General features: G+C 46.1%; 1 protein-coding gene across 1 annotated transcript in view; it reads right to left on the reverse strand.

The window, feature by feature from the left end:
* Window positions 1–1,458: 1,458 nt before the first annotated feature.
* The window catches only part of NR2E1 (nuclear receptor subfamily 2 group E member 1), a 24,073-nt gene continuing 11,541 nt past the window's right edge, over window positions 1,459–13,990 (reverse strand). Inside the window, exons 2-9 of the mRNA XM_059831641.1 lie at window positions 12,135–12,280; window positions 11,270–11,357; window positions 10,754–10,989; window positions 9,297–9,443; window positions 4,739–4,835; window positions 4,204–4,353; window positions 3,829–3,934; window positions 1,459–1,621 (exon numbers count right to left, since the gene is read on the reverse strand). Coding sequence (XP_059687624.1) covers window positions 1,459–1,621; window positions 3,829–3,934; window positions 4,204–4,353; window positions 4,739–4,835; window positions 9,297–9,443; window positions 10,754–10,989; window positions 11,270–11,357; window positions 12,135–12,280 — 1,133 coding nt within the window. The remainder of the gene's footprint in view (window positions 1,622–3,828; window positions 3,935–4,203; window positions 4,354–4,738; window positions 4,836–9,296; window positions 9,444–10,753; window positions 10,990–11,269; window positions 11,358–12,134; window positions 12,281–13,990) is intronic.

Raw genomic sequence — 13,990 nt, forward strand, 5'->3', positions numbered from 1 at the left:
TCCTTAAATGTTTATCTAACCTGTTTTTTAAAACCTCTGATGATGGAGACTCCACAGCATCCAAGGCAATCCATTTTAGTAGAGAATATTTCTGTTCCCTGGTAAGTAGGGTACAGTGAAAGAAACTAATCCAGAAATACAAGGACAAGTATTAAAAGAACAGTGGAAAGTAATTTAAATTCAATATATTTTTATTCTTTGTAAATACAATGAGTACAACTTTTTAACTTCACAAATCAGTTAATCCACTTTGTACAGGAAAAGTTTTACTCATTCTATGATAGTCCAAGTGCTGATTTTTCTCAGTGCTAGTTCCTAATAACAAATCAAATTTTGAAAAGTACAGCAGCTATCTTTAAATGTTTTTTCTACATTTTTCATACATCAAATAAGCAGCTTATAACGTTTTTGTGTGTGAGAGGGTGTAGGCAAACAAGGCTTCAAAATTAGAACCTGGAGTTTTCTAAAAAGGCATTGGAGACTTTTGGAAATTGTTAGCATTGTATCAGTCAACAACCTTTATTTCTTTGAAATGAAATTCCTTCCATTGATTTTTTTTTTATATATAGTCATTTCACTTCTCTGCACATCTCATTGACAAAGAGTTTGGCCACCGTTGCCTTTGGTTTCAGCACTGTGCCAACAGGACAGCCAGCAGGTCACTGAAGCGGTCATCTCCATTGTATTTGGTTTTGCTGTTTTAGTCTTCCTTTCTTGACTTGTATCTTTTCAGGTGTGTATGTGAATGTGTGTCTGTGTGTGTGGAAGAAGAAGGAGGGAAGGTCAGGGAGGAAGTGTATAAAGCTCTTCTGTCTTTGAGATGTTAACCGAACAAATTGTGGTGACGTCCGCATCAAAGATCATCAGTTCATTTTGCAGGAAGAATGGAGCTGCTGTCATAAGCTACTTTTTAATCAGTTCTGAAGGCCACTTCATGATGTATTATAGCAGAAGCAGTGTTTTGGTAACCTGGTCTTAATGTTGCCTACCATATTAAAAATATTTTCCCAACATAGGCTACTTTTAAAACAGTTCTGAAGGCCACCGCGTCTCACGTTACAACAGAAGCCAAATTTGGTCACCCAGTTCCAAATATTGAACACACCGAAGTACCTTCTTTCACATTTCATCTCAGATTTGCCAGTTAAATGAGAGAATAGCAGAGTCTTTGTTAACTATGACTGGCATCTGAATTGCCTCCATCCTGTAGTAACAGGAATAGCAGCCAAATTCCAACCACTTTCACTTTTCCTGTAGAACAAAGCATTCTCTCCATGATCTAAATCTCTCTGTTCAGAGCAGCAGAATCATATCTACTGGGGTATTTTTTGTCAATGGGTTTAAAGGCTAAACATTCCCAGGCTTATGCTTCCTGTAGATTTTGTTAGTTGAGGCTTATTCTCCATAGATAAAAGTTCTTCTCAAACTGTCCATCCTGATTGTTTATTTTAAGGTAATTTATATGTCACTGGATTTGTACATATCTGAAAGCAGTCTTGTAATTGGTACATTCCCAATGGTCTTTTTGAAAAACACTTCTTCTATTGTAGATGGACTAATCGAACGTAAAGCTGGTAAAAGCAATAAAAGTTTTCCAAAACGACAGGGTTGTGTGGGATACCTGGAGACAGAGAGAGAAAAATCTGTTGAAGTTTTTAGATATTTTTCCAAAGAAAATCTACTTTACAGAAAAGACCAATATTCAGCAAATTGTACAGATGGGTGCTACCTGTGCTAAAACCCTGTGTTTCGTACTCACATGAGCAAGAAGGTTGACCCCAAGGAAAACTCTCTTAATGGAGGTGAGCAAAATATAGACCAATGTCTCTGAGTTTTGATTAGCTCCTTTGTTTATTCCCTCAGAGCAGTAGCAATACAGAGACAGGATCTGCTCTGACTTGTCCCTCAGACAACTATATTCTTGATGCAGTTCAGGGAAGAGCTTGACCTATAATAAATTCCCTGTCATTTAAACTGCAATTTAAACCTGGCTGGGTTGTCACAGTAATAATTTTGCCCCCTTTTGGTTGCCTTATACATTGAATACTAACTGACATTTAGAAAGATTTTTTTTTTTTTTGTTAAAGAAGCTGTGTTTTATCCCCAGGTAATGTATGTGTTTAACAGGATATGTTTCATCCTTTCTTCCAGCTTTTGAAGCCAACATGACATAGGATATGTACTCTAGCTGTGCTTACGCTGACTTTACACATGTGATTCTCAAGCCTCTGCTTACAGTGGTCTCCCTAAGAGAAGGAGTAGGTTGTTTGGAGAAGTATTCTGCTTCTCCAGCCTGCCCTTCCTTGAGTCCTGTTGAGAGCGACTCCACTGAGATCAAAGGGCTGATACTGCTGTAACACTGGCAGGAAGGTAAATTCAAGCCTGAGGAGGAAACGCAAGCTAAAAGCCCTATCCCATTGGAGTCAATGTGACAGTCCTGTCAGCGGACTGCACTTTTTTCATTGCAAAAGGACATTTTTTACAACAGGTACTGTTTAGCCCAGTAGCTAAGTATTTCCAGCAATGCAGAAATGCAATGGAAAAGTCGCCGTGTCTGGAGTGGAAACCATGACCACGTAAAACCATTGCTCCCTGGCTTCTCTCTCCCACAGGGCCTGGCTCACTCAGAGTCTCCAGGGAGGGATGTTCATGGGAAAGGCCTTCCGTAAGAACAGGAAGAGGTTGCTATGCAGCGGTTATTCTTTTTGCTCTGAACTAGCTGTAACTGGATGGTATTTCCAATTTTGCTCCCATCCCCAGGCCATTTCCTTTAGACCAAACAGAAGTGCTTCAGAGACTGCTGCCATCTAATCTCTGACACTGAGCTGACTTCTGCTAGACAGAGCTATTACAAGAGCAGATCAAAGTTTCAGAAGGAAAAAATGGTATAAAAGTTCCTCTTCCACTGCGCCATCTCCCACTGTGCTAGTCTCATGGACCTCCACTGCAGCTAAAGGACTGAGACATGCACTTCACAAGACCTGTCGCAGATCCCCCCAGAAGTCCTGAACCAGCCAGAGCAGCTGTTGCAGATGTTAGGTGCACTCTTCTGGCTCCTCCCCTGTCCCACCATTCTGAAGTGGTCCATAGCAGGAGGCTGCTGATCTGTTCACAGCCAGCTGTTCTGGAGTGTGGGGTTGTATTTTGCACAGTACATTTCATGCAATCCTGGGCTTGCCCCTGTACGCTTTGTGGGATGACAGCTACAGCTTTTACAGCAGGTTTTAAGATTTCTGTATCCCATGGGACTTATCCTGAATGAGACGAAGGGGAATATTTTCTTCCCAAACAATGATTCTCATCGCTCTGCTGCGGCACCAAAATGGGATTCACAATTTCTGAATTTTTCATTTCAACCTGGGAACAGACTCAGGGTAGTGTCTTGCAAGAGCCATTTGACTTCCTTGCGTGGCAATTTCCATGTCTGCAAAACGGGGGAAATGACATGGGGAAGTATATTGGAGATCGTGGGTCAAAAGCGCTCATACTGCCGTGAGATGTGATGTTGTTTTGAGCATCACTATTAGCAGTATTTAACTGAATAAAATGTAGAGGAAAATGTAGCCTTCTGAAATGCAAAGGGTTCCACAGCAGGTATCACTTCCCAGGGGAAGATCTCTCCTTTTACTGCTTTTCAATTTGTCTGAATAAATCCCACATTCCTCATTTCATCAGGAAATGCCAAATCCCAGAAGGCTGACAGCCAACCTATACTTGCTGTAACAGCCCAGTCCCCATTTCAGTCAGTGGAAAGGTCACCTTTGCTACAGTGGGAGCGTGATTTTATCCCTACACCTGCAGGAGGTATTGAGAGAAGAGACTGATCACCTGGTATGAATGTAGCTGTTCAGAGTGAGCTGGGCTTCATCTTGAAGGGCTGCTATGGCAGCAGCGTTTCGGAAACTCCTCAGTTCGGAACCACTGTGTGTAGGCACTGGAAAGCAGATCAGTTACTAGTTCAGCTTGACTCTTGGGTGGGTCAAAACAGTTCAGCTAGTGCTATCAATGGAAATTAAACATTCCCATTAGTTTCCCAGCACTCCACTGTCAGCCTTTCAAAATGCAACACTGACTATTGGAATTCAATACCGGGAAACCTGTTGGATGATATAATGCTGTGTCTGGTTTAAAACATCATTTTTGCTTTAAAGTAGCAACCTCATAGTTATCAGACCAGATGAGTAAGAGATTCTTTCTGCTTACCAGCTTTAAAAGTGACAATGCATTTGAGACAGGCAAATTCGGTAGCATCTAGCCGAAGTTGTCTAAATCTAGCCACAACCTCCTGTAAAGCCTGTATTTCTGAAATAATTTTATTCAGCTTCTGAGAATCTGTATTGTCACCGTTCATGCCTAAAACAGAAACAAATTAAATAAATAATATTAAAGGCATTTGCTTTATTTTATATTGATTTCTGACAAAATCCTCTGTATCAATATCCACTCTATTGTCACACTTGTCTATCTGGTTCCATGTAAACTGACTATATTGTATGAAAGTTAATATAAAATCTTCTCTTGGATGATAACAAACACAGTAATTTGCATTTAAATGACAATGCAAGCAGTCATGAATACAACAAAACAACATTATTTGCATTTAAATATAGATTTATAAATGACAGGTATGCTCTATTGTTCAGTAGGAATTTGTTATTCTTTACATGTTGTTCTTTTTTCAGTAATGTATTTTTATGGTAATTTTTGTAACAAAGTCATTAAATTGTGCAATTCTTACCAGATACAGCCAGTAGAGTGTTAGCATCAACTGGAATGGCCCATTGTGCTATTCCTAGAACAAACAGTTCTCTCCAAGCATCTTCCAAAAGCATCAGCTGTCATACAATAGATGTACAATATAACATAGTGTATAATTTATAGATTTATAAACAATTTAAATATGTAAATTTCTGTTATTTTAAAAACTGCTTTAAATGCCTGTCATGGTGTTTTCCCCACAGCATTCGTTAGCTCTTCTCTTAGCTTTTTGCGAAGGTGTCTAGAAATAAGTCTATATGCATTGTCGAAAAACACTGAGGGTTGGCTCACTGTGCACTTTGTTGTGGACCAAAAGGGAAGAGAAAGAGAAAGGAGAGTGAGAACTCCCACCCCGGAGAGCTTGCTCACAACATGAAGACTCGCCTGTGTTTCTCAGCACAGCATGGGCTCTCTCCTCCTCTCCTTCCACACATACAGCTGTCCTAGGAAAAGTTGGATGAGTGCTCTCCTATCGCTCTAGGGATTACCCTCCTTTCCCTCCGGAAGGCAGGATTTGTGAAGAAAAGCCTGGACAATGATGTCCTGAAATTACATTGCTCTGTAGGGAGAACTGCTTTAGAGCACATATGTATCTTTAACCCCCTCCTTACTAAGCAAGTCTTTAGCTCTTTCAAGCACAGCATCTGGACACACATACGGTTTCTCAGTGTCACCTGTTCTCCTGCTTTTTGCTTAAAATCACTCAGAAATTCCAGGCACTAAGAGCTGTTTCCTTTCAGAGAACTGAGTATCCAAGCACCTGAGCTGACAGCATTGCTAGTTCTCTGCAATTTTTGTACATTGCCTGGTTCTATGGAGGATGTGTTTTTCTCCGTTTGGAGGCAATGCCTTTGATTTCCGTGGAGAGGCAGTGGTGCATCTGAAGAGGAGATGTGACTCCTGGTAATGCAGACTGGCAAAGCCAGAACAGACATGTTTAGTCTTGAGGGCATCTGTGGATTGTTGGCCCAGACCAACTCTTAAGAGGGGTTTGGAGGGTCCCCAGTTCAGCTGAAGTTCATGGCCTAAAGGACATGCTGTGGTGCATACGCATTGCTGAGACCTCATGTCTCCCAATAGGGTGGAAGAGATTTGGAAGGGTGAGAATTGTAGTGGACTCAGGAGGGATCATCTGGTGGCCCCATGCAGTGAAAACAGATTGCCCAAAACTCATGCAGAAAAAAAAGCAAACCACAAGTATTAATATTGCTATGGTTCCTGAAAGTATCAGCAGCTTAGCTTCTTAGGAAAATAAGAAGGAGGGTATTTTAAGTCTATAAAGATTCTGTAAAAGGAAGAACAAAGTAAAAAAATACGTCTTACCAAATGAATTATGATTTCCTTGGAATCAGATACGTGGAAGTAATAGATGATACAGAAAGCATGCAGTAAGAGTGAATCCTTTATCTATGTGCTAACTCTTAACAGTATTATGAGTTTTAAACCACCCTGTTCCGGTCGGAATGGGAGGAAGAGCTCTCAGAGTCTCTGCTCTCAGCTTATCACTGCAGCAGGCTTACGTTCATTTTCCGCCTTTTTGTGCTATGTGCTTTGCAGAACTTCTGTATAACTTGACTAAGGAAATCATGACAGGAAAGTATTTCTGTCTCTGCACATAGTTACCCTTTGAAATAATTACATCGGATTTTACAGTACTGGAAGCTGCCCAGGTCATTGTATGGAATATGGAGGGCAAAGGGGGTCTAGGGTGCAGTGTCCACCTCAGCTCTGTTCTGAGAGCAGCACTGAACCTACTCGTAAGTCTCCTAACTGCTGCTGCCTGTGAACCCAGCCCCTCCTCCCGATAATCCTGCCTGATGGATGTGCAGGTTTCTATATGACATAGGAAATGATTCACCAGCCTTTCATCTGCTTTTGTAAAACTTGTTTTGTCATTCATTCATGCAGATACAATGGTAATAAATGGTGGTTCCTGGAAGATATCAATTTCATATGTTCTTTCCCACTAAGTCTTTAAAGTCAGAAGACTTTAGAAATAAGAGACTATTCCAATAGCTGAAGCTTTCTTCATGCCTATGCATAAGTCTGTAAAACCACCAATTAAAATAATTCATGCTGAAGTCATACTCAGCCCTCCTTCTTCAAAGAAAGAAGAAATACCAGGCTTTCTGAAGGACTGGTTATTGCTTCTTAATCAGCCCCATCCTGTTAGTACGACCTTTTGTTGGTGGCCTGCATTGGGCCAACCTGTCTTACAGGCAAGCTGGGCAGGTGTGCAGGCCAGCAGAACTTGAAGCATGGTGTTTTTGTTGTGTGGCTTCCAATCCACAATGGGATTAGCTCTATGGAGCTGGGGAAGGGACACAGCCTCTGTTTTACCGAGGGTAGTGACACAGCAATCCTCAGACTTGGGTTTTCTCAGCAATTTGGTTTCTACTTATTTCCTTGCCTTCAAGATGAAACTGTCACAGAGTCCTGGAATCACAATGTGTTTGCCTTTTCGGAAAACCACAACAAAGGCAAAATCCAGGAGAAGGTTTTAGAATTTCCACAGGCAGATGTCAGGGATACAAAAAGAGAAATGCAGACATTTACAGCTGGGCCACTGTCAAATTAAATAATGCAATGGCACTATTATAAGAATCAACTGTGTAATTATTCATGAAATAAGGTGATTAAAATCAGAGTTATTTCTTCTCCAACTCTCCTGAATAGGACAGGGGAATCATACAGAAAGAGGCCCAGGTCAAAGCTTTAGAGCTGAGCAGCTCTGAGTTTTGAGGAAGCTGGCTTGCAATGAAGTACAGCAAGTCAAGATGATGTTAAGGAAAGGCTGGGATTTTAATATGTAATTCACTAACATTAGTCCCTGATATGAAAGTGAAAGAGGCAGTGGGTTATTTAAAGATAACAGGAACACTCTGGTATCTATGGTAAATAAGCAGGCCTTGCTGCTTGAGGCATGCTTGGTCATGTGCAATGGAGACTTCTCTTGCACCCAAATCCTGCTCCCCCCTCCTCCACACACTGACAGAGATGGCATTGTGGGAATTGCATCCATATTACATCAAAGTCTTCACCTAAGGACCCTCCTGTGGACATCACTGGTCTAGAGATGGACCCAGCCTCTTCCCGTGCACGGAGGCTCCTACTGAAGTGGCACACTTGCTGCTTGTCCCTGATATTTGGGCCTGTTTCTTTGGTTGCTTAGTATGACAGACGCGGTGCTCCACAGGAGTAGCAGCAGCAGAAGACAGCATTAGAGAAGAGCATGCCGCGCTGGGACCGCTGTCTTCCTCGTGCAAAGTGTAACCTCCCAGGCCCTATCTCATTGCTCCCCTCAGGCTCACTCCATAGCAATACTGCAGCCAGAGCTAAGCAGCATCCCCCTTTGCCTAATTTCACAACAGGGGTTTCAAAACGTGGGTCTGGTGCCAGAAAAGGAACATTTCAATGTACCTTAGCTTTACATCCCGTTGTGACCATCATGATTTACCTTTAGGTAGAAAACACTATTGGTTTCCTAAGAAGCTCTTTTCTTTCAGTTCAAAATATGTATTTGCATATCAACTGCAACATTTGCAACATGCATCCATGGAGAGGAACTAGTTCCTCTGATGACTGCTATGTAACATCTAAGGTACAACGTTTCTAGTTACCATTTTGGGAAATTAGCTCAACCATATCAAAGTATTAGACGCCTTTTATGATTGGAGTTTTGCATAGATTTCCCCCCTTCCATTTTATAATAATCTCATTACTTTTTTTTAAATTAGTGCATTATACAAAGCACAATGAGTCCTCATCAAGAATTAAGTCATTAAGAAACTGCTTCAGCTCATATGGTTCACGTATGATTTACTTGAGGCAAAAGCAAATTGTCATAGAGGAAAACAAGACAAATTAAGGAAGATTTTAATTAATGGGGAGGGGAGGGGAGGGGAGGGGAGGGGAGGGGAGGGGAGGGGAGGGGAGGGGTGGGGAGGAGAGGAGAGGAGAGGAGAGGAGAGGAGAGGAGAGGAGAGAGAGGAGAGGAGAGGAGAGGAGAGGAGAGGAGAGGAGAGGAGAGGAGAGGAGAGGAGAGGAGAGGAGAGGAGAGGAGAGGAGAGGAGAGGAGAGAGGAGGAATGGTCTTCAGAAATCACCTCACTCATGTCCTAGACCATATGCATAACTAAGCATTTCTCATCCCAAAATAGCAAATTAAGTGGCTGTTCCCCATTTTATGGAGGGGAAAGTTGACCCACAAGTGGTGAAGCAGTTTTGGCACACTGGTTTCAGTCTGCAGCCTGGTGACTTTTCCTCTAGAACTTGTCCACCCATAATATTCACTTTATATTAAATTTTCTTCCAGCCTGATTTTCACTTTCTTCATGAAATAACAGTTGGAAGGCAGCAGTTTCTGAATCACTGCCTGGTTTTTAGGGACAGACCAAAACTCTGCCCTGAACTTTTGAATGGCTGAAGTCCATTATGGATTTAAAGTTCTAGGGCTGAAGGTTCAGGAGCCAATCTGAGCACTGAGCCTTCTTTAACAGGCAGGCCAGTCCAATGCCATTCCCACCACAGGTGCCTTACCTGGTCTTGTAAGGACAAGGTGGAGAAGGCTGGGACACTCTTGGCCCACTTGATGCTCATGAACAGAAGTCTGGCTGCTGACTCACAGACGGATTCGGTGGCCACTTCATAGAGATACATAGGGGTACCGTTGACTTCATGTGGGTACTAATGTCAAAAAGAAAACAAAGCAACTTCATACAACATCACCAAAGTAACCTGGTCTTCCTCTCCCATACAGTTGCCATTCAGTGCATCATGCTCATGCCCAATACGGAGTGTGCACTCTCTTACTCTGCAAGCAGAGGGCATTGCTTTCAGTGGGCCCACTCCAAACAACTCTCTGCTGCTTATCCATGTGGATGAACTGTACTACAGAAACAGTTCTCCAGAGGAGGTTGAAGGGAGAATGAAATTATTACATCAGGGGAAAAAATTACCAAAATGCGGTGTCATCCTTTAACCTTTTACACAATAGCACACCTCTGGTAGCAGATTTAGAAGAATATAAATTTGATTAAGAATTTGTGTTTGTAACCTGTGCTTCAGAAGCTGATTTAGCACTCCAGCCTTGCTCAGCAAAGCAGTAAGTACTCGTTTAGCCTTAACCCTTCGTCTAGCTCCCTTACTGCAACAGGCTGCAAGAAGATGTGTAGAGCTAAGCATAACTACCTAAGGGGCATGTGGGATTGGAATGGAGTTACATTTTCAAGCACGTGCTATGTTTTCTTGCAAAATAATTTCTGATACAGTATTTTCCAAAATTATACTGTAAAACTATATGTTACAATCATGTTCACGATGGATTCTGCCAAGCTACCAACTCTGAAAATACAGAACTATTTACGTTGTCTCTTCTATGATTTTCTAGGTGCTGTAAATATGCAAAATGCCATTGCAAATGTGTTAATGGAAAACATCACCTTATGGCTAATTCCCATGCAGTTAAGGCCGTGGCAGTACTTCCTCTAGGCTGCTTAGGAAATGTCACAGCCAAGAAGCGCAGAGCCAGCTTAGACACTTTTGTGTCTGTGTGGACAAGATGCAGGCTTCGGTCAGTACAGATAGTACTTTCTGGACTACATCACTATGGAGATGGGCATTTTGCTGAAGAAAACTCAGTAATTGCATCTTATCCTCATGAGACAAGGTTTAAAATTGATTTGTGGATGGGGTCCAGGCAGGAGGAGCACCTTTGTAACCATGGGGGTGTAAGGATGTAGCAGAGACAGGGTTTGTGCAGAGCAGGTTGTCAGTCGGTCCTTCTGCATACCCCTTCTGCAGAGGGCCTCTTACCCCTTGCACCTCCTGTCTTCAGAGCTTTTAGGGCCATAACAAAAAAGTCCCCAACACAACTCGCAAGGCCTCAAGCTTTCTTCTTTGCCACATCTATCCCAGAGGCAGGAAGGAGTTGGCGGGTTGCAGGCACCCCAGCAGCGAGGTCTGCAGGCCCGCTGGGGGCCGGGACAATGGCTGACCTTTGGGGTGGGCTGCGCCAGGCCCACCAGAGCCTGCCTCTCAGGGGTGCCGGTGACAGCGGCCAGCTCCAGGCCATGGGGTTCCAGCTGGGAGACAGCAGTGAAGAAGGCAGGCGCTGGCAGGGCAGCAGCGGGGAAGTGCGGGGTGCTGCCACTCTCTTCCTTGTGCCCGCGGAAGTAGAGGGCCACCTGCTTCCGTATCGTTGACGTCCGGGGCCCCCGCTCGTGCTGCACCGCTGCAGGGCACCAAGGAGAGGTGAGGGGGTTACTGCGGGGTCCTGCACCGGGTACCCCGTGCTGCTCGGCGGGCCTTCCCTCCCTCCCCACAATTTTTCGGGGTCGACCCCATGCCCCCCACCTGCAGGGCATCTGGGGAGAAATGGGCGAGGCTGCCGCGGGATCATTAGTGGCCCGGGGGGGGACACCCCGCAGCGACACACCACTCCCCCTTCAGAGCAAGGCCCGGCTCCCTCCTGCCCCCCGCCGCCCCGACCCCGGGAGAGGGGGAGCAGGTACCGTCTTTGTTCATGTTGACCTCCAAGCACTTCTTCAGCCGGCACGCCCGGCACTGGTTCCTGTGCGTCTTGTCCACGGGGCAGCCTCCCTGCAACACAGCCCAGCCGTCGGGCCGGGGGAGCAGCGCGCTCACCCCGCCGGCCCCCGGCGCCCTCCCCGCGGCGGCGGGAGGCACGGAGGGGGCCGCCCCTGGGTGCGCGGGGGGACCGGACCGGGCCGGGCCGCGGCGGAGCGGGGCGGGGGGGGCCGGGCCGGGCCGGGCCGGGCCGGGGTGCTTGGCCCCGCGGCGGGGCGGGCCGGGCCGCCTTCAGCACCCGAGACAGCGACGGCGGCGCCGCCCCCTCGGGGCGCCCCGGTGCCCTGTGCCCTCTCTCCGCGTCCCCAGCCCCGCATCCCCGCGGGGACGGTCCGCGGGTGGAAATGAGCGCGGTGGGAGCGGGAAGGGGAGACAGCGGAGCTGCCTCCGCCCGGGGCGAGGGCGCGACCCGCCGGGGGTGGAAATCGTGTCGGTTGCCCATCGACCGGCTGCGGATTGCGGCTTACGGAGGGGCTGCCCCTCTCTTTCCTCCCGTAACTAGCCGGTGAGCTGGCCGCGCGCCTCCCCCCGCCGTCATCCCCGCTCCCTCCGTGCACATCCCCCCATCCTCCCCGGTGGGCTGCGACCGCACGGCCCGGGGAGAGGAGGGATGGGGCACCCAGCGACCGGCCTCGGCCCGGGACCCCCCGGGAAGGGAGGGGGAGGCTGCGTGGCAGCTGGCTCTTGCTGCTGCGGGTCTTTCTGTTGGCGGGGGGGGGCAATACGGAGCGCTGGGGAAATGCAGGGCGAGAGGTGCAGGCGGTGGGGGAGATGCGCTGCGGCTGGTACCTGATTTCCCGATTTGCAAACATAGGTCCTATTCCTCCTGATGCTCCGCTTGAAAAATCCCGAGCACCCATCGCAGGCGTAAACCCCATAGTGTTTCCCGGAGCTGCGGTCCCCACACACTTTGCAAGGGATGTCTAAAATGCGACCTGAAAGCAGAGAAGGGAGAGGGGGAGAGAGCGAGCGCTCAGCAATCTGACCTCCGGAGGGATTAGCCCCAGAGCGGCAGTACAAGCAAATAATGAAGTGATTTTATAGCCAACTTTCTTTTCCTTGAGCAAGTGTCAGTTTTCTACAATGAGCATTATTCATGCCCCGCTACATTTATTTGGATCTTCTATAATAGCCCAGACCCATTTTGGAAGGGAAGATTACAGCAGCGGGAGCAGCAGACTTGCCTGCTAGAAGTGGGGATGCGGGGGGGGGGGGGGGGGGGGGGGCTTGGCGGGGCGGGGGGGACGCCTTTCCCTCGCTTTCTGGCGCTCGGCAAACAGAGGACGGCGTTTTCCCTGGGCAGGAGAGCGGTCGGGAGACCGAGGCACAGAATAAACCAAAACAAAATAAAATGACCGGGAAGCCAAATAACCTCCTCTACCCCCCCAGCGACCCCAGCGAAAGGGGGCTGGCTCCTGCCGCAGACGAGGCGTGCCATTTTCTTCGCCCCAAAACCTGCAGCAAAACTTTCCGCCGCGCCTTTGTGCGCGGACGCGGCGGCTGCGGGCGGGCTGGGGCGCGGGGCTGGCGGGCCGGCCGCTCCGCTCCGCTCCGCCTCGCCCGCAGCCCTGGCTCCGCCGGGCGCTGCGTTCGCACCGACTTTGACTGGAATGGCAAATGCTCTGAGGGTGTTGTAAAAACTTGAACAGAGATTGTTGTACCCCTGTTCAAGAAACGCGCCAAAACCCTGTTCGTCTACCGCCTTTTCTCCGGCTTTGCTCTTCTCTTTTCTCTTTTTCCCCCCTTCTTTTTTCTTTTTCTTTTTCTTTTTCTTTTTCTTTTTCTTTTTCTTTTTCTTTTTCTTTTTCTTTTCTTTTTCTTTTTCTTTTTCTTTTTCTTTTTCTTTTCCTTTCCTTTTCCTTTTCCTTTCTCTTTCTCTTTCTCTTTTTCTTTTTCTTTCTCTTTTTCTTTTTCTTTTTCTTTTTCTTTTTCTTTTTCTTTTTCTTTTTCTTTTTTCTTTTTCTTTTCCTTTTTCTTTTCCTTTTCTTTCTCTTTCTCCTTTTTCTTTTTCTTTCTCTTTCTCTTTCTCTTTCTCTTTCTCTTTCTCTTTCTCTTTCTTTTTCTTTCTCTTTCTCTTTCTCTTTCTCTTTCTCTTTCTCTTTCTCTTTTTTCTTTCTCTTTCTCTTTTTCTCTTTTCTTTCTTTTCTTTTCTTTTCTTTTTCTTTTCTTTTCTTTTCTTTTCTTTTCTTTTCTTTTCTTTTCTTTTCTTTTCTTTTCTTTTCTTTTCTTTTCTTTTCTTTTCTTTTCTTTTCTTTTCTTTTCTTTTCTTTTCTTCTCTTTTCTTTTCTTCTCTTTTCTTCTCTTCTCTTCTCTTCTCTTCTCTTCTCTTTTCTTCTCTTCTCTTCTCTTCTCTTCTCTTCTCTTCTCTTCTCTTCTCTTCTCTTCTCTTCTCTTTTCTTCTCTTCTCTTTTCTTCCTTTTTCTTCCCTTTTCTTCTCTTCTCTGCCTCAAACAGCCTTCTTCCCTCCTACCAGAACGAAAGCTGGAGATTCAGTCCCTCTCACCAAACCTTGGGCTCCAAACTCCGACGGAGAGCGCTCGGAGCCGCTATCTTTGTTGGAAGCAGTTCAGGGAGAGCCCCGCTGCGGGGGGGGGGGGGGGGGGGGGCGGGGGGGGGGGGGCGGCTAGAAGGGAGAAGGCGGCAGA

Source organism: Gavia stellata, chromosome 2 (genome assembly GCF_030936135.1).
Source record: "Gavia stellata isolate bGavSte3 chromosome 2, bGavSte3.hap2, whole genome shotgun sequence".
Taxonomy (NCBI): domain Eukaryota; kingdom Metazoa; phylum Chordata; class Aves; order Gaviiformes; family Gaviidae; genus Gavia; species Gavia stellata.